Below are 19209 nucleotides of genomic sequence, written 5' to 3'. Positions count from 1 at the left end.
ATTGAGCTCTAATAATTATAATTTCCAGGATCAATTATCTGGATCCTATCTGGCATCTAAAGTTCTTAATTACTTGGCACTTATCCACTTATTCAGCCTTCTTATATTTTTCTACCCTCTATTCTATATATAATAGCAATCCTAGCCTTCTTGCTCCAGCTGCCTACTGATGCCACACTTCTTCACTGGCTGTCCCATATGTACATCCTTCTCACTTCTTCAAGGCAAATCTCATGTAACATGTGTAAATCTATGTATCAAATTATAAATATATTGTCTTCCAAATTCGAATGCTCCTCTGAGGCAGGGATTGTTTTTGACTTTGTATCCCAGTTAGGAGCTACAGTGCCTGTGATAAAGAAACATACAAAAATAGTCAAGCAAATCTATAAACAAACATTCAATGTTTACTGTGATACAGTATCACTGAAACTGTATCGCAGTAAACATTGTTTATAGATTTGCTTGACAAAATAATGTTTCTCCTCACAAGTACCCTTCTGCTAATATCATTATCTAATAAAAAGTCAATGACTCAAAGCAAAAAATGTTTCTGGTATTAAGAATAATTTCAATGGAAAGAGATAAAATTGATGAAACAGAGAGCACTCCACAAGGTGGAGGTTTAAAAGCATTTCATGGAAGTGGCAATAGGAGGATTTAAACTTTACATTTGGTATACAGAAGTGATAAATCCCTTAGGTTTGTATATTTTCTTTTAGTGTTTGGCCAGACATCCTATATAAAGATTGAATTATGAACAAAATCAAGATTGTTTTGTAACAAGTAGACATTTCTAAAGAGCTTTTGGAACAAGTAAACCAGCCAGCTAACAAGTTAATTTATAAAGTGATAAAAGTGCTGATAAAACATACCGATCCACTCCATAGTTTAAAATTAAATACTTTTGTAAGCTCTTTCTGCAGGCTTCTCTCTGTTGCTTCATAATTTTGATATGTGACACTTAGCTAATGCCAAATGCCAAACTGCTGATCACAAGATGTACAATCTAGAGCTACCATCTTTATAAAGAATTCTAGAAATATGCTCATTGGCAGATAACTGAACTTGCCCTATTGTCTTATTCTATTATCACAAAATTTTAAGGAGAGCATATTTCTGGATGGTTTAGTGGACTAAGACTAGATCTCTCACTTTGCCTGTGTGCTACTCAGCTCTGATACAGAAGCTAAAACTGGAAGCCCAATTTTTCAAGGCTTACTCTTGGCTCCTAAGCTGAATTAGTGTTCTTTCCATTTTCTCCCAAAATAATTATAAGTTCTTCTACCATATATGTTAGTGGGGCAAAACACTGCTCAGACACTGAGCGATAATGTTAGCTTTGTTTATATCCAGCCACCCCACCACAGCAAACACCAAATACCTTTAGGTCATCAGTCTCAGGTTTTTCAGTCTCTGAATCGTCATCTTCCTACAAGACAAGAATTTACAAGATTAAGCTTAAAAGATCAGGCCTGGTGGTTACTACATGCATAACTAGGGGCTGGAGGTGAGCAGCCCACTAACCCAGCCTGAGTCTCCCCACCAATAACAGCCCCTCCCCTGCTATATGACCCAAAGCTAAATAAAGAAGAGAAGACAGAAAGATACTCAGATAATAAGAACATTAATATTTGAAGGCCCACAGAGGTAGCTCAGAGCCTTAAGTCCATGTTACAACAGAAACCCTCAAGAGATTCAAAACTACATAAAATGAAGAAAAGCTGAAAGATGCTTTGCACAAGGCCTGGCCCACTAAGTAAAACTAGCTTTGTTTTATCTAGGAAACTTAAAATTATTTCTAAAAGTTCAAGTACCTACTTACAACTTTCTGTGTCCTAGTTCTTACAAAAATACACTCAACTTGGGCCTACCATAACATCTTTTATTGCAAAATTATTGTGGGAACCCACATACAGTTAAATTCCAACATCTCAACCAACTAAAAGAACATCAAAACAAGACATAGAAAGTCTGAAGCATAAAATGGCTACATTACATTAACAATCAAAGGCAGAACCAAAAGTTCACCCAAATCTCTTGCCTTATTTAGTGCACTCTCTTTTCTACATAGATCCACCACTAATCTAACCTACTTAGCACATTCCTTAAGAGGAATCATACATAAACAGCAATGAAGGCTATTCTAAACAAGTACCAGTAACACAAAGTGACCCATTGTCAGACATACATCCAAGGGCTCAAAGATCAGTGAAAACTGATAATAAGTGGTAAGAACAGACTATACATCTCTTGGGTCGGCACTACTTCAATTCCCATCAAAAGGAGGATGTTTCCGACACACATAGCAAAGAATGCCAACTAAATGCTCGGACAAAACCCACGAGACTTCACCTAAGTTTACTTTCTCAGTCGGAGCCAAATTTTGCAAAAATTCTTAAGACAAAGACAACAATCCAGGTGTTGAGACAAATACTACACAGGAGGACTTTTAACAAACTATACTCAATAACATTTGCCAACTGTTTTTTAAAATGCCTATAAACAGAGGGATTTTATTTTAACACAAATACTTAAAAATAGATGGCACAGTACCAATCTCCAGGAGCTTTAAAAAAAAAAAAAAAAAGAATCAGGTCTATTGGAAAAACATATTCAAATACAATTACATCTTGTAATGTCCATGTTCATATCAGAAAATTTAGTGGTTTGTATATGTAAAAATAAAACATACAAAAAACTTATTAGAAACAAAATGAAAATTATAGGCAAATGAATATGGTACAATGATTACAAAACAGCTGTTAAGCAAGTACCTACTTGAGAAAAGTAGAAAATAGCATGCAGTACAACTATAGGCAACTCTTGATTATCAGGACAAACAGAAGCAAAACATTTGAAGGGGAGTTAAATGCAGAAGATAATACAAATTTCCTTTTTTATTTGGTTAGGAAGTAATTTTTATACTTGCATTTTATGGATATATCTAACATTCTAGCAATTCATATCTGCTGTTTAGTTCTTTAATTGTGTTTGACTCTCTACCCACCATAGACTTGTCCAAGAGATTTTCTTGACAAAGATACTGAAGTGGTTTGCCATTTTTTTCTCCAGTGGGTTCCTATTTTACAAACAGTGACCTGAGGCAGAGAGATTAAATGACTTGCCAAGGTAATAAATCTAGTAATCATGTGAGGTTGGCCCTGAGCTCAGATCTTCCAGATTCCAGGCCTGGGGCTCTATCCATTGCACCACCTAGATTCTCTAATTCATATAACCATCCAAAATACACTATTATAAATATGCAATTCAGAAGTTAGTAAAGCTGCTCAGTGTTCCATCCTGTTTCTTATCCAACCGCTCTCTTTTTTATTTAGCTTTGGGTCATATAGCAGGGGAGAGTCTGTTACTGGTGGAGAGACTCAGGCTAGGTTGTTTAGTTTCATTCAACAGCCTGAAGCTTTAAGTAATTCTCACTCATTCTGTCAGTCTAGCTCATATTATCAGCTAAGTTAGAGAGGGAACATTAAACTTCTTTAATTTCCAGTTCTGTTTGTGTTTCAGGTTCAAGCAAGAATAACAGGCAAAAAGAAGGTATCAACAAAGTTACTAAGCAAACTGTCAACAGCATGGTAACAGATAAAGCAGTAAATTCAAATATTTGGGAATAAAATATTTCCTCCCTGAATTTTCAAGTTAGAAATATTAGAAGTTTTACATGGCACAATGGAAAGAGTTGAGCACTAGAGAGACCTGGGTTAAAATACCAACTCCAAAACTTAATAGCTGTGTGATCTGAAGTCAGAATCCCTCCAGCCTGATATGGAAAGTTGGGACAACAAAAGTGACTGCCTCACAGATACGTGATAAGGATCAAATGAAATCATCTTTGCAAACCTTAAACATTTTTATGTTATCTAGGAATAGAAAGATAATAAAGAGTTGACTTCAGAGACAGAGCATCATGATGACAGAAACTGAAGCACGATTGGAAATGGAATGGCTTATATAAGTAGGGAAGACCAACCCAACACTAATGCCTATAGATAGCTGGGTCAAATACAATGGTCTTATCTGTCATTTTGCCTCATAAGTTTGATGAAAAGTTAGGGCCAAATTAGAAGGGAAAACCCCCCACAACCAGATCCACCCCTGAAATTTAACCCAGTATCTTCGTCTAAAGGGGGTGTGGGAGAATGTTAAAGAGGGACTCAGGCATGAGGAAAAGGAATCCTCCTTAGAAAGATTCCAACAAGCAGTAGGCGATGGCTTCGGGCAGTTTTGGGGTATAGAACAACAGTACCTACCGATTGTCTGCTGTTTTCTTCATCCTCTTCCTCATAGCCATCTTCATCTCCCTCAAGTCGAGAAAAATCATCCTCTCCATAGGCTTCAGACACTAAGCCACCTTTTTCCTCTAACCCGGAGGAAGAAAGAAAAATGAGTGGCGATGGGGAGAGCATAAATGTTACTGCCAGTGATCAGAACGGCTGGAGCCGTCTCTGTAGGCAGAGGGAGCTGGGTGCCCAAGCTTCATTACCCCTGGCAGCACAAGCAGTTAAAGAGTCCGGCTCTTTCCTCAAGTTTGAGTTGAAGACTAATAATAAGCAAACTAGGTCAAAAACTACCTTCTAAATTTCGGGTCTTGATTGACGTGTTCTCTCGTCATAAATTAGAAACGTTTTAATAAGTGATCGGAGGCCCGCGGCACTTCTCAACAAAAGAACGAAATCCCAGTGCCCACCAAAGCCGCGGAAGCCTGGCAAAGCTGGAAGCCCCCAGGGTTAGCGCCCAGATGGGGAAGCGGGCTCCGGGAAACTAAGCGAGCCGCTTCGGGTGCCCCCCCAATTTCGCAGGGGTTCGGCCTCGCGGGCGCGGGAGGGAAGGCTCCGGCTCCTTCCCCACCAGCCCCCTTCTCTTTCTTTTCCTTCTTTCTTTTCTACCCGGGTGCCGGGCTCGGGTCAGAGCTCCGCGGCCCCTCGCCCTCCAAGTCTTACCCGCCGCGGTCGCGCTCCCAGCCGCTTCCACTCCAGCTTCACTGTCCGACTCGGGCTCGGAATCCTCTGCGTAAACCGCCAGCGACGACAGAACGTTCTTCTTGCTAGCCATCTTCCTCCCTCCCGGCGCCGTCGCTCTCGGATGATGTTAAGATGATGCTCACGCGATTTCGAGGGAGCGCGCTCTTACTACCGGAAGTCCGAGTGCAAGCTCACTTCCGCCCTCCCTGATCCCTTATCCCAGACAAGAAGCCAATCAAAAAAGTGTTTCCTTTCTTGTTCCCGCCCCCCACCTTACTAATTCTACCCTCCCCACAGCAGTCCTGTGACGCCATCAGCATGCGACGCGAGAATTATGTGTGGGTCTGAGTCAAGATGCTGTGCGAGCTAGGAGATTGGCTAGTCCCGGACTTCTGAGGTTTCTTGGCAGCGGGGCCCCCGGGGCTTCTAGAACAGCTCCCTGGTGGTAGGCTCGTGGCCTGCTGCGGGTCCCCGCCGGCACCGATATCCTGGGCTGGGGGCACTAAGAGTAGTCTTTGGAAAGGAAGGGAATGGAGATAAAGTGTGGGGGCGGGGCATGCCTCTGCGTGCGTCTTTTTGCGGGTGTTTCTGTGAGGCGGAGGGTGAGGTTCGGAGGAGAAAGTGAAAGAGGGAGGAGTTAGAGCAGAGGGGTCCGCGGTGGGGGGGGGGGAGGGTGCGGAAATAAAGGGGTGCTGGGAAAAGAGGGTGGGAGTCCGGGTTGAGGGAGCCTGGGAGGCAGGCTGTGAGAGGAGGAGCATATAATGGGATAATTAGAAGCGTAGTTAAAGGGAAAGGGGCGGGGCCGTTCAGAATCTGGGGGATTGGGACGGGACACGTTCCTAATCCTGTTCCTCGGATAGCTAACCTTCTGAACTCCGCCCGGGACTGCTGTTAAGGGCCCCTCCTCCCACCGACCCTCTGTCCCCTGAGCTAACCAATCCTGCTGGGTGTGTGTTTCTTTCCTCGTTTTAGAGAACGTGACCGAGGGAGAAACGTGGGTCTGTTTTTTACTTTTCTGATTGAGAATGAAAGAAACGCTGCTTATCCAGGGCAGGGGAGTTTGGGGGGGCTCTCCTGCAGTCATCCTGCCTTCGCTTGTGCCTTAACGTTTGACCACCCATCTCGCTAAAATGAGCTCCTGCCCTCATTCCTCCCTCCCCTCCGGGTCGGAACTACGAGTCCGCAGGACACTTAAGAAGATCTTTGGGTTTGACTCATTTAAGACGCACTTGCAAGAGAGAGCCACAATGGCAGTAGTTAAAGGTAACCCCTACCAGCCGTGGCGTCCCGGAGATGGCATCCTCGGCGGCAGTGCCGGCAGCGCTTCCGCTCCGCGGTGACCGCTTCCTTCCCTCCCATTTGACTCTCCTAAGTCAGGAAAACCAGCCGTCCTCTTAGCATGAGCCTGGATAACATCACCACGAGTGACCCGCTCATTTTAGAGGAGTAGAGCTGCCTCCCAGATAACCCCCAAGTAGCTGTTCTCTGTGAATCAGTCCCACAATGACTAGTTCTAGTTATCAGCTTGCTGGGCTGCCTCTCAAGCATCGTGGGTCATTTGTCTATCGAAGGGAAGGAGGGAGCAATAGTGCTCACTTCCGAAATGATGTGAGATGGCTAAGGCTAAAGCAGAAATACTAATATTGATGCATTTAGAAATCAAAGATCCTGCCCCTCGAGAAGACATCATAGTTAGACATCCCCCTGCCAACACTGCCCACTTCTCTCTAGCCCTACTTTTTCACTTTAATGGATGTTCTATCCAACCGTTCATGACCGGGTTATTGGGACTTTTCTGGCTTAGTTTGTCAGAAAGGTTAAGGGGTCACAACCCCAGTGTGTAGGTTTCCTTATCTGTAAAGGTAGATGATACATGCCCAGTCTAATTTGGAAAACTTGCTCTTATTTCCAAATGAGATATGGGATGAAAAGAACTGTACCTATCCTAAAGCAGCTTTATAATTGTCAGCTGTCACTATTGTTCTCTGTGAAACCACAGCGTCCCCTGATTCTTTCCTTAAGGAGTTTTCTTCTTCCAAAAGTAAAAAGGGTAAAAATACTATTGTCTTCACAGGTGAGAAGGATGTGTTTGTGTGCATGCCCACAGGGGCAGGGAAATCCTTGTGTTACCAGCTTCCTGCCCTGCTGGCTGCAGGGATCACCATTGTGATCTCTCCTCTCATTGCCCTGATTCAGGTGAGACTGGGGTAATGGAGAAGTGAAACCAAAAAAGGGGAAGATTGTCCAGGTGCAAGTTTCATTTTCTTTGGTTTTCCCCTTCTTGCCTTCTCTGATTTGCCCGTATTGCTCTCTGTATTAGTAGTTGTCAATTTTTACAGACCAAAGATTTGAGTACAGTTTATTCAGCTGTTGTATCCTCAGACTTGGATGTGTTAAGAAGGTATCTTTGGTGCATTTCAACAATATTATGTTCCCTTGTTCACCATAGTCGTTTTTGAACAGACATGTGAAGTAGTAATAATCACGATAAAGAGAGGAAAAAGGAAAAGACTCTTGGAATTGGTGGGGAAGAGAGAGAATGGGTGACTAGACAGAAAACCCTCAGTGTTCCTGATAGGATGTCACAGGGAAAAAAAAAAGCTGAAAAATGCTGACTTCAAGTATCATCTCCATCTTCTTGTGTGTTTTAACTGTGCAGATGGCCTCATTGGGGCCATTTAGCTTCAATTCCTCTCTTGAGGAATTTTTCTTCCTTCAGAAGATTGAGGATAAAACATACTTTTCACCTCTTGGCAAAGTGATGGACTAAAGGGACAGAACAAAACGTGCATATCTGGACATGGCCATGCTTGGTTTGTTTTGGTTGCTTTTGTTTCTGTTTGTTCCAAGGGAAGGCAAAGTGGTGTAATGCAGTAATAGTGGTAGAGATGAAAAAAAGAGCATCAATAAAAATTTTTTTCAAAAAGGGATAGATGGCAGTGGAGAGGAAGTGCAAGAGGTAGAGATAAAATAATTTTTTGTTCAGTCATTTTTCAATCATGTCCTACTCTTTGTGACACCATTTGTAGTTTTCTTAGCAGAGATACTGAAGTGGTTTGCCATTTCCTTCTCTGGCTTATTTTACCAATGAGCAAACTGAGACAAATGGGATTAAGTGACTTGCTCAGAGTCATACAGCTAGGAAGTACCTGAGTCCCAATTTTAATATAGATGAATCATGTCACCATGTTGCAGGTGGGCCTGGAGTCAAGAAGGTTCATCTTCATGAATTCAGTAAACTGAATTTTATAGCTCCTTTCTTTTTTTTTAAGCCATTGTTTACAATAAGAATTGTTTCCTAAACAGTCCTTTTTCCTTTTCTGTGTCTTTTGAAATGACTGTGTTCATGACTAAGTTCGAAATTAAAAAGGAAAATTTAAAAAAACAAACAAAAAAAACCCAATTCTTCCTCCTACTTGAGAGTTCCTGTTTTCCTGGGTAGAGAATAAATGTGGTAGAAAAGTGGCATCATGAAACCATGCTAAGCTCTGCTCTGTGTACAGAACTAAGAGTGTAGCCTTTACTTTTATTTGTCCCTGTTCTTCTCACTTCCAGCTTTTCTTTAAATATGTGGCAGTCATACACTGAGCTGGGTTCTCTATTGTCCACTGCTTGGGTTAGGATGTTGGAAAGAGGTATAGATTTTGAGAAGCTTGAGCTTTCCTGTTTTCTGCTTACTGATCATCTGGCTTACCTGCATATGGGATGGAGAGGAAACTGCCTAGCAGAGAAAGTGAACTGGTGTGGCTTTGTGCTTTTCCTTCACTCTGCCTAACTCTTCACCTTGCTGAGTTTTTCTCCCATTCTGATCTAGGTCACCTTAGAAAGGGCATCAGGATATCAGTATCATAAAATTAATTTTTTTTTCTTTCACAAAATTTTAGTCATAAGCATGAGCAATTTGAATGGTAGGAGGGGAAACTTGTATCCTTTAATAAAGTAGAGGTGTCTTAGACTGGAAGAGCTTATTAGAGCTGGGAACTGCCCTTGGGGATTTATATGAGTTATTGAGAATTAAGAGTAGAATTTGCCTTTCTCTTTATTTAGGACCAAGTAGATCACTTGTTGGCCCTGAAGGTGCATGTATGCTCTCTGAATTCCAAATTATCTGCTCAGGAGAAAAAGAAAATTCTAATGGATCTGGAGAATGAAAAGCCACAGACTAAGCTCTTGTATATCACTCCTGAAATGGCAGCCTCTGCCTCTTTTCAGCCCATTCTGAACTCACTGGTATCCCGACACCTTCTCTCTTATCTGGTGGTAGATGAGGCTCATTGTGTCTCTCAATGGGGGCATGACTTCCGACCTGATTACCTCCAGCTGGGCGCCCTGAGGAAACGCATACCCCATGCCCCTTGTGTGGCTTTGACTGCAACAGCTACCCAACAAGTTCAGGAGGATGTGGTCACTGCCCTTAAGTTGCGACAGCCAGTTGCCATCTTCAAGACACCCTGTTTCCGGGCGAACCTCTTCTATGATGTACAGTTCAAGGACCTTCTTGGTGATCCTTATGGAAACCTCAAGGATTTCTGCCTAAGGGCACTTGGGCAGAAGAATGACAAAGGGGTAAATGACTATTGGGAACAGATCCAGGGAAACTGCTAGATCTTTGGGATATTACTTATAGGTCCTGTACTTTGTATTACACAGATGCAATTGGTTTTCTGTGGCTGTTTCTCTTGTAGCTTTCTTGGTTGGCAGTGGCAAAAGCTTTTAAAAAACTTATAGAGTTTTTTGTTTTCTTGAGTTTTCCTTCATTCAGCTACTCTATCCTAGTTTCTCACTAGAAGGGTAAAATAGTAGATCCTATTGCTGTGTAGGAGCTTTGAAAATATGAATGATGAAAAGGAACAAGATGGTGGGATCAAAAGGCTTACGTTAATTTTTTTTTTTTCTCCTCTTGCATCCCAAATTAGGATGGCCCCTGCTAATGTAGACTTCTTGCTTGCCCACATAGCCTGCATAGAATAGGTTGTAAGAACTATCAAGAAGAAAAAGCCCATGGTGGTCATGGTTATTTTGTTCTTTTTAATGTTGATTGCACCCTGGTCTCTTTCTCATATAGGCTTTTCCTGGCTGTGGCATCGTGTACTGCAGGATGCGAGAGGCCTGTGAACAAGTGGCTAAAGAGCTCAGCTCCAGGGGCATAAAAGCCAAGGCTTATCATGCAGGTACAGGGCTACATGGAGTCTAAACCTTTGCATTTTCAGAACCCCCTTAATGGAACCCACCTGGTTCTCCCTGCTTCATGGTAGTTAAGTTGTATATTATCTCTTGCCTTTAGAAAGAACCAGAGGCCTGGGCTTAAAGCCTCAAAGGGAAGGAATCAGGGCTAAAGTAAAGTTTATTAATTTGTTTTTAAGTTTATTTTAAACTTAAATACAAAAGAAGAAAAAATTGCCATGAACATAGTAGAAAATAAAAGAGGATACAATATGAAACAATAAATTTCCATTTCAAGAAAACCTACATAATAAAATACTATACATTGTTTTCAAAGCTGTCCAGCTTTTGCTTCCTTGTAGGTTTTCTTGTATTCTCTGTTTTGCACTTTTTACTTTATTTTTTTTCCTCCTTCTCTACCTTTATCTTCTTCCCCCAAAGACTCCAATAAACCTCGGTTCATACACATGCATATGTAAATATCTATAAATGTGCATATACACACACATGTACAGTCATTCACATGTATGTAAGACTGTACTATGCTTATTTCCATTTGTCATCTCCTCTTTGAAGTTGGATAGCATCTTTATATATACAAGTCTTTCTGTTTTTTAAAATCAATACAGCTCATCATTTCTTACCCCACAGCAATATTCCAACCTACTCACATTCTAAGAAATTATCTATGAAAATTTTTTCCCCAGCTTTCTGTATTCTTTCCATTCTTGACTGTATAGGTTTTATTCATATTTTATTCAAAAATTTAATTAAGAGCAATCAAAATTATCTATTTTACATTTCAATAATGCTCTTACCCTATTATAGAGTTTAAGGCCTGATATTACTGAATCTGCTTCTTTTACATCTTTTTTTTTTTCACCTTGTATCTTTGAAGTACCTGATCTTTTGTTCTTTGAAATGAACTTTATTATTTTTTTCTAACTCAGTAAGATAATTTTTAAAGTAATTTAATTGGGAAGGGCATTAATTACATAAATAAATTAGTTCTGTGAAATTTTCATCTAAAAATTATATTGCCTTTACCTACCCATGAACAATAAATATTATTTCAGTTGTTTAGATCTTACTTTATTTGCATATAAAATGTTTTATTTTTATGTTTATATAATTCCCATGTGTATTTTGGCAGCATACCATCAGGTGTTTATACTGTCTGGTAATTTTAAATAGTCTAAAACAATAATGTGTCTGACACTAAATTGATAAATTTGATTAAATTTATTTTAGCTTTAACCTCGTCTGAGATGATTACTATTCATGTTTTTTTTTGTATAATAAATTCTACTTCTGACCTTTATTTTCTTTTTGTGTATCTCTCTTGTTTTTGTAGCATTTCCTAAAAGTAACATGCTGTTGAATTAAAAATTTTAACTTGCTATGAGTTCCCATTTTATGGGTGAATTCACCCCATTCATATTTTAAGCTATAATTTCTTGTATTTTCTTCCTTCCAATTTTTCTTCCCTGTCCTCACCCTTTTCCTATCTCTTTTCACTCCTCTGCTTTACTTTTGCCTGTTACTTTGCCTTTCTATTCCCTTACCCTACTCACCCCTTCAGGAGTCCCTTCCTTATCCTCTTTATCTACCCTATTCCCTTGTCATCTTATTTCTTTTGGAATTTAACTCATTCCTGATAGAAGTAAGATTTCAGCACTACTTGTCCTATTACCTTCCTCTGCAACAATTTTCCATTTTAGTCTCATTTGTATGAGATAATTGCTCCTTTTTATCTCCCCTTCCAGTTTTATTTTTTTAATGATCTCATCATACTCAGCTCAGCTCAAGTCTTTCAAACTACCCAAATAAAAATGAGTAAAAGAATTGATATTTTCATATATAAGAAGTAAACAATTTGACCTATTGAGTCTTTTATGATTGCTCCTTAATGTTTACCTAAACATTATGGTATGTTTACCATATGTTTTATGTTGAACTTTCCCTTAAGTTCTGCTGTTTTTGCAACAAATACCTAAAAGTCTTTCAGTAATCAAATGTTTTTTTTTTTTTCAAGATTATATTTAACTTTGCTGGGTGAATAACTCCAACTATTTATGAAATATAGTATTCCAAGACCTATGATACTTTAATGTGGTAGCTGCTAGGCCTTATATAATCCTTATGGTAGCTCCATTGTATTTAATTTTTTTGTTGTTGTTGTTGTTGCTTCAATATTTTTCTCCTTAACTTAGGAGCTTTGAAACTTGTCTGTGTTACTATTCCTGTAAATTTTTCTCCTGAGATTTCTTTCAGATGGTGATTGGTGGATTTTTTTCTATTTGCACTTTGCCTTTTTGTACTAGAACTTAAGAACAATTTTCCTCGCCGATTTCTTGTAGTGTTGTATCAAGATGCTTTAAAAAATAATAATAATTTTCAGGTAGTCTAAATATTCTTATTATTTTCCCTCAATCTGTTCTCCAGATCACTTGTTTTTCTGATGAGATCTTTCACATTCTCTTCTATTTTTTCATTCTTTTAATTTGTTTATTATTTCTTTGTGTCTCAAAAGGCCATTAGCTTTCCTTTGCCCAATTCTAATTTTCTTTTTTCTTTTCTTTTTTTTTTGGGGGGTGGCTTTTTTTAGCTCCATTATGTTCCTCTGAAAGTGAACCCAAAAAATTAAGGCTTAAAATGAAATATGCGGGTCTAATTTTCTCTCACACTCTCTCCTCTGAGTGCCCTGTCATACAGATGGTTAATATTTCAGAATCTCTAGGACACTAATAGGGGATGGGAATCTCAAGTGGAACTCTAAGAACTTCATGCTCCTTTCAGAGCTCTCACTTTTCTTTGGTCCTTTCACAGGGCTCAAGACTGAAGAGAGGACGTTAGTTCAAAATGAGTGGATGGAGGAGAAAGTTCCCGTCATTGTTGCAACCATCAGTTTTGGGATGGGGGTAGACAAAGCAAATGTCAGGTAGGCAGTTACCCTGGCTTTAGTGCTTGGTTGAGTCCTATGGGACTGTCCAAAGGCTGGTCATATGATATCTTACCCAAGGGAGCTAACTGGTTTTCCCCACACTTCAATGTCAAAAAGGAAGCAGCCCCCTCAGGAGTCCAAAGGAGTCTGTTGTTTTCCACTGGGCCAATTGAAGTACTGTGTTGTGGTCAAATAAAAAAGGCAGGACTCTCTCCACCATCATGGAAGGGATAGAACATTCTGTGTAACTAAATATAGATACTGTATATTCTCTTTAACTCTTCTCCCCACAATGCCACCTATTCTTTGTTGACATTTTTCTCCTAAATGGCTAGAAAGGCAGGCAATTAGTAGATTATTAGTGACATTAAGTAATTGAATAATACCTTAAGTAGATGGGGATAAAGAATTTATCTTGTCATTACTATTTATTGGTGACCAGAAAAATATAGGATTAATCTTAGCTTTCTTAAGTCTACATTTTAAAATAGTTCTTAGTAATATTTGACTAACTACTGGAAAGCAATTTGGTTTGAAGGTTAAAGGGGATTAGTATCTTGACTCTTTGTTCCCATATGTACACTGGAATTCTTAAAGTTCCCTGATAATTAGCTCGTGTTACGGCTGAATTTTAGATTAGGCTGATGTATGGCACTGAAACTTGCTGACAAGACACAGGTGCCTATTCTCGCCTTCTCATATTAATATACTATACCTTCCTATCCTATCTGTCAGTCTCAACATTGAGGAGAGAGACTTCCTATGTTGATAATAGTTAGCAAGCACTTATTAATCACTTACAAATCCAAGCTCTGTGCTAAGACATGGGAATACAAAGAAAAAGCAAAAACATAGTCCTTGCCTTAAAGGAGCTCCAATTCTACTGGGGAAGACAAAATGCAAATAACTCCATACAAAATTTATACAGTGTAAATGAGGAGAACCACTACTACCAAAGGTAGGATTTGAGTCTTCTGAGGCCTGAAAGAAACCAAGAGGGAGAGCACTCCAGATGTGGGAGTCACAGCCAATGCAAAGACACGGTGAGAGGAAAGGGATTGTGTTGTTCAAAGAATAGCTAGTAGGCCAGTGTAGCGTTATTATAAAGTTAATGTAAAAGAATAAAATATGATACGCTGGAAAGATAGGAAGGATCCAGGTTACAGGGCTTTAAGTGCCAAACAGAGCATTTTACAATTTATTCTGGGGTAATCAGGAGACACATGGTCAGGCTTATCAGGAAAGTCAAGGTGGTAGCCAAGTGGAGGGTTGATGGGAATAAGTAGAGACTTGAAGCAAGGAGACCAACCACAAGATTGGGTCACCCCTTCTTTTCAGTTTTTCATTTCTTCATTGATTTTTACTCGGGGTCCTGCAGATTTGTGGCCCACTGGAATATTGCCAAGTCAATGGCTGGGTATTACCAAGAATCTGGACGAGCTGGGAGAGATGGACAGCCTTCTTGGTGCCGCCTCTATTACTCCAGAAATGATCGGGATCAAGTCTGCTTTCTGATAAAGAAGGAGATCTCAAAACTGCAGGTGAGGCTTGAGTATCAATAATTTAAATTTTATGCCCTCTTCTCAGTCTGAGCCTGTCTGTCTGTCTTATCTGTCTTTTTCTCAAAATTAATTTTTTTCTCCCAAGAGTCAGTCATTATTTCTGCCAAAATTAAAGTTGTGGTGTAAGGTAATATTTGAGCAAATGATTCCTTTGAATTTATTAAAATAAAACAAAATAATTCCTTTATGAATTGGTTCATTTAAAGTCTAGGTAGGGTTTTTTTTTGTTTGTTTGTTTTGTTTTTTTGCAACAGCTATTACACTTAACATATTTGTGGGTGACACTTGTTGCTAGTCTTCAATCTTTAGTATGTTCTAGGGTCTGTTGGGTTCAAATAAATATACCAAACCCTTAAATTTTACATTTACCTCACAAGTATTACATCGAGAATATTGCTTCAACTATAAAGGTCCTACTGAGATCCTTGTTCTTTCATTCTTTTACATTAAGAACAAAGAATGCAACTAAAAAGGGGGGAAAAAAAAAAAAAAAAAGATTGGGTTGGCCTATCTTGCCCAGACAGGGAATGCAGGGGCCATTCACAATTCCATACCCACTCATATTTACACAGAAGCTCTGACTTACTTTGCTTCTGATCTCAACTGTATCACCCCTGCTTATGCAACTTGGTGAATTAACTTCCAGATTGAACCCTTCTTTCTGGGGGGCTCATCATATTAATTAATGTTGAACTTACTGCATGTACCTGAGCAGACCTTAACCACTAAAATAGTATAGAAGAAAAGGTTAACATTCATTGATATTTACTAGTTTCACTCAAATTCACATGACATTTGACATCTTCAACAGCCTAATAAACTTTTTAATAAAACAAAACATTGGGAGGATTTTGGGAAATTATCTGTCCTCAAAAAGATCCCAAGATGAGGGCTACTGTTGTTGTCCAATAGCAAGTTGGACATCTGATGTAGATAAGGTACCTTGTCTTTAACTATTATTTGACAGCTCCCCTATTACAGCCTGCATCAAAGTATTGAGTCCATAACTGAGCAACACTTTTATTCTTTGAACTGTCTTACTTTGGAACCATCTTTACCAAGTGTTCTGACTTATTCCTGGCATTGAAGATGACAATTTGGTCAGGTTTAGATATTGGCTACTCAAACTAATTTTCCCCCCTTCCATCAGTCTAGGCAGAAGGCAGTTCCTCAAAACTACATCCAATTTCAGTAGTATTGTTTGGTTGGTTATGCAGTAACCCTGGCTCAAATTTCCTGCAAAGTAAAAAATCTTATGATTTTATACAATTTGATTCTTTGCTTTTTTTCTGCTGGTTAGTGATTTTGAATAGTTGATTAGGATTGAAGATTCAAGGAGTCCCTTTAGAATCAGCCTCTGATAAGGACTGTATTTCAAAAGTTTTAAAAATTAAATCCTTAATCCTTTCTATGACAAATTCAAAGAATTAATATTCAATCCTTGAAATGCTCCTATAAGTTTCTTGATAGGTTTCTGCTTTAAAAAGAGACCAGCATCTGATTCTTTTGCATTTATTCATAGCACAGAACCCTAAGATTCCATAGGTTTACCTTTTCATCATGTATCCTGTCTTTCTGCATATAATACAGTCTCTCAGGATAGATAGTCAAGGATAACCTGAAGAATAGTCTTAGATGTTGGAGGATACACTGATTTGTCCAGGCTGTCAATCTTCACCTCTTTTATCTAAGCCAAGTAGCTAGTTCTCCAGTTTAATATCCAGGTAAGTCACCTTTTTCAAGTATTTGTAAGATAAGGCCCCTTCTAGCAGTCTAACCTTTCTCTTTCTGTCTTTCTGAGTCCATAGTTTCTGGTTAAGGGGATGTTCTTCAGTCTAGGCCTCAGTTCACTCTTTGATCTGGGCCTCAGTTTAGCATGGAAGATCAACAAATATTGATTAAGCAGTTAATATGTGCCTAAAAAATATAAATGCAAGCAAAAATAAAGATATGGAGCTTAGGGGAGAACACAATACATAAAAAGAAGCTGAAAAACTGGGAGTAGGGATAGGTATGGTAGAGAAAGCAGAGAACCCTGAATGAAGCTCAAAAAAGAATGAAGAAGTGAAAATAACTGGTCTGAGCATTTTCTTTAAAATGATAGTTCTAGGAGGTACTAACTAGTCAAAGGAAGGGACTTTAGAGGCAGTGTAATCTTCCATGGCAAGGACACTTTATTGAAGGGTATCTCAGAAGCTATCTGGTCCAACCTATATCCTACATCTACCCAATGATTGGATCTTTGCTTTGCCACTGCCTCCTAAGCCATCTACCTTTCTTAGGTCAAGTCTAAATTTGTCTCTCTGTAACTTCTATTCCTTATGTTTAGTTCTCTTTTCTCTGGTGTCAAGAACACACCTAATCACTCTTTCATGTGGTAATCTTTTAAATAGCATATATTTAAAAGTCAAGAATATTCATCTTTTGGATTTTAAATCTGGTCTCAGACACTGACTGACCCTGGACAAGTCACTTAGCACTGTTTGCCTCAATATCTTATCTATAAATAGAGTTGGAGAAGGACATGGCAAACCACTCCAGTATTTCTGCTTTGAAAACCTCAAATGGAGTTGTAGAGAATCAGACTCTACTGAATTTTTAAATTTAATAACAAATCCTGTTTTATCTTCTTTCTACCATATCATGAATTTAAAATTTGGTCTAATCATTCCCATTTTCTTTTATGGCATGGTCTCCAGACCCTTCACTATCCTAGTTTTCTTCCCTTTGGACATTCTGAACACACTGTTCCAGAGAGGGCCAGGTGGAGCTATCACCTTCTGGGTTCTGGTTATTAAGCCTTTCTCAATATAACCCAAGATCTCATTTGCTTATTTTTATTTCTCATTCAAATTTCATCTTATTCAATGAGGCCCCTTATTCCCCTTTGGTGAGACCTTTTTGGACCCTTTCAGCTTCCAGAAAGTTTTTATTCCTTCTAGTTTTCTGTCATTTTCAAACTTTATAAGTTAATCAACTTTGCCTTCATCTAAGTGATTAATAAACATTGAAGAACGGTGCCAAGGGCAGGTCTCAATCACTTCACTAAGATATCTCTCTCCAAGATTTGATATCAACTCATATTAATGACTATTCTTTGGATTTGATAATTCAATAAGTTCCAGGTTAGCTTAAGAATTTTGTTAGATATTCTGAAATCTATATTTATAGAATTCCCATGGTCCTCCCAGTTTGATGACCCTTTAAAAAAAACAAGTCACTCTGACATGATTATTTTTGATATAGCCATATTAAGGCTTCCTTTTGTAAACCTACATAGACTATTCCTTTCATGCAACAGTCTTGAGTTTTAAAAGAATCTAAGTTTATAGTTTTAGATTTCATTCTCTTCCCTTTTGCAAAAAGAGTAAAGTACAAAAGTTATAGGAAGATTCACCTAATGTCATTGAAATGGTTAAAAATCATATTTTGTTTCATAAATAACTGAAAGTATTAAAGTGGGAGCAATGAGGTGGTGCAATGGACAGAGCACCAACCCTGAAGTCAGGAGGACCTGAGTTCAAATCTGGTCTCAGACACTTAACACTTCCTACCTCTGTGACCCTGGGCAAGTCACTTAACCCCAACTGCCTCAGGGGAAAAAAAGTATTAAAGTGGTCAGATTTGTGAAGAATTTTATATAATTCCATGTAAGGCTGTCCTTAAAAAAACATCAGACATGTAGTTTGAAAGGCTCAGTGCCCACTCTTGCCTAGTGTTCTTGCACAGAGTAGGTGGGAAAATGACAGAACTTTCACTGGACTGGAAATTCTTGTTTCAATGTCTTTGATTATCTCTAGGAAAAGAGAGGGAACAAGGACTGTGATAAAGCAAGCATGGCAGCTTTCGAGTCCCTGGTGGACTTCTGTGAGAAGGTGGGGTAAGTAACATTTCTTATTTGGAATTGAAAGAATTTTATTTGAGTATTTCCCTCCCCCTAGACTAAGTATTGTTAATGTGAAAAGTTCAGAAAAAGCAACTCTTTTCCATCAAGGTGGGGGACTTCTTTTTTTTTTTTTTTTTTTTTTTTTAAATTAATTAATTTTTTTTTTAATTCATTTTTCCAAATTATCCCCTCCCTCCCCCCGATGGCAGGTAATCCCATACATTTTACATGTGTTACAATATAACCTAGATACAATATATGTGTGTAAATACCATTTTCTTGTTGCACATTAATTATTAGCTTCCGAAGGTATAAGTAACCTGGGTAGATAGACAGTAGTGCTAACAATTTACATTCACTTCCCAGTGTTCCTTCTCTGGGTGTAGCTACCTCTGTCCATCATTGATCAACTGGAAGTGAGTTGGATCTTCTTTATGTTGAAGATTTCCATTTCCATCAGAATACATCCTCATACAGTATTGTTGTTGAAGTGTATAGTGATCTTCTGATTCTGCTCATTTCACTCAGCATCAGTTGATGTAAGTCTCTCCAGGCCTCTCTGTATTCCTCCTGCTGGTCATTTCTTACAGAGCAGTAATATTCCATTACCTTCATATACCACAATTTACCCAACCATTCTCCAATTGATGGACATCCATTCATTTTCCAGTTTCT

General features: G+C 38.9%; 2 protein-coding genes across 4 annotated transcripts in view; one reads left to right on the top strand and one right to left on the bottom strand.

Annotated features, from left to right (window-relative positions):
- Nucleotides 1-5161, bottom strand: part of SAP30BP (SAP30 binding protein) — a 45111-nt gene extending 39950 nt beyond the window's left edge. Inside the window, exons 1-3 of one of the 2 annotated variants that reach the window (XM_074265131.1) lie at nt 4959-5161; nt 4269-4378; nt 1385-1432 (exon numbers count right to left, since the gene is read on the bottom strand). In XM_074265131.1, the coding sequence (XP_074121232.1) occupies nt 1385-1432; nt 4269-4378; nt 4959-5070 (270 nt within the window). In that variant the 5' untranslated portion in view covers nt 5071-5161. The remainder of the gene's footprint in view (nt 1-1384; nt 1433-4268; nt 4379-4958) is intronic. The other variant, XM_074265132.1, reaches the window with a different exon arrangement.
- A 122-nt stretch (nt 5162-5283) lies between these two features.
- Nucleotides 5284-19209, top strand: part of RECQL5 (RecQ like helicase 5) — a 39702-nt gene continuing 25776 nt past the window's right edge. Inside the window, exons 1-8 of one of the 2 annotated variants that reach the window (XM_074265115.1) lie at nt 5284-5462; nt 6097-6242; nt 7054-7175; nt 9027-9545; nt 10045-10150; nt 12972-13083; nt 14465-14627; nt 18449-18528. In XM_074265115.1, coding sequence (XP_074121216.1) covers nt 6110-6242; nt 7054-7175; nt 9027-9545; nt 10045-10150; nt 12972-13083; nt 14465-14627; nt 18449-18528 — 1235 coding nt within the window. In that variant the 5' untranslated portion in view covers nt 5284-5462; nt 6097-6109. The remainder of the gene's footprint in view (nt 5463-6096; nt 6243-7053; nt 7176-9026; nt 9546-10044; nt 10151-12971; nt 13084-14464; nt 14628-18448; nt 18529-19209) is intronic. The other variant, XM_074265117.1, reaches the window with a different exon arrangement.

Source organism: Sminthopsis crassicaudata, chromosome 4 (assembly GCF_048593235.1).
Source record: "Sminthopsis crassicaudata isolate SCR6 chromosome 4, ASM4859323v1, whole genome shotgun sequence".
NCBI classification, from domain to species: domain Eukaryota; kingdom Metazoa; phylum Chordata; class Mammalia; order Dasyuromorphia; family Dasyuridae; genus Sminthopsis; species Sminthopsis crassicaudata.
This window is presented reverse-complemented; position numbering and strand designations above follow the sequence as displayed.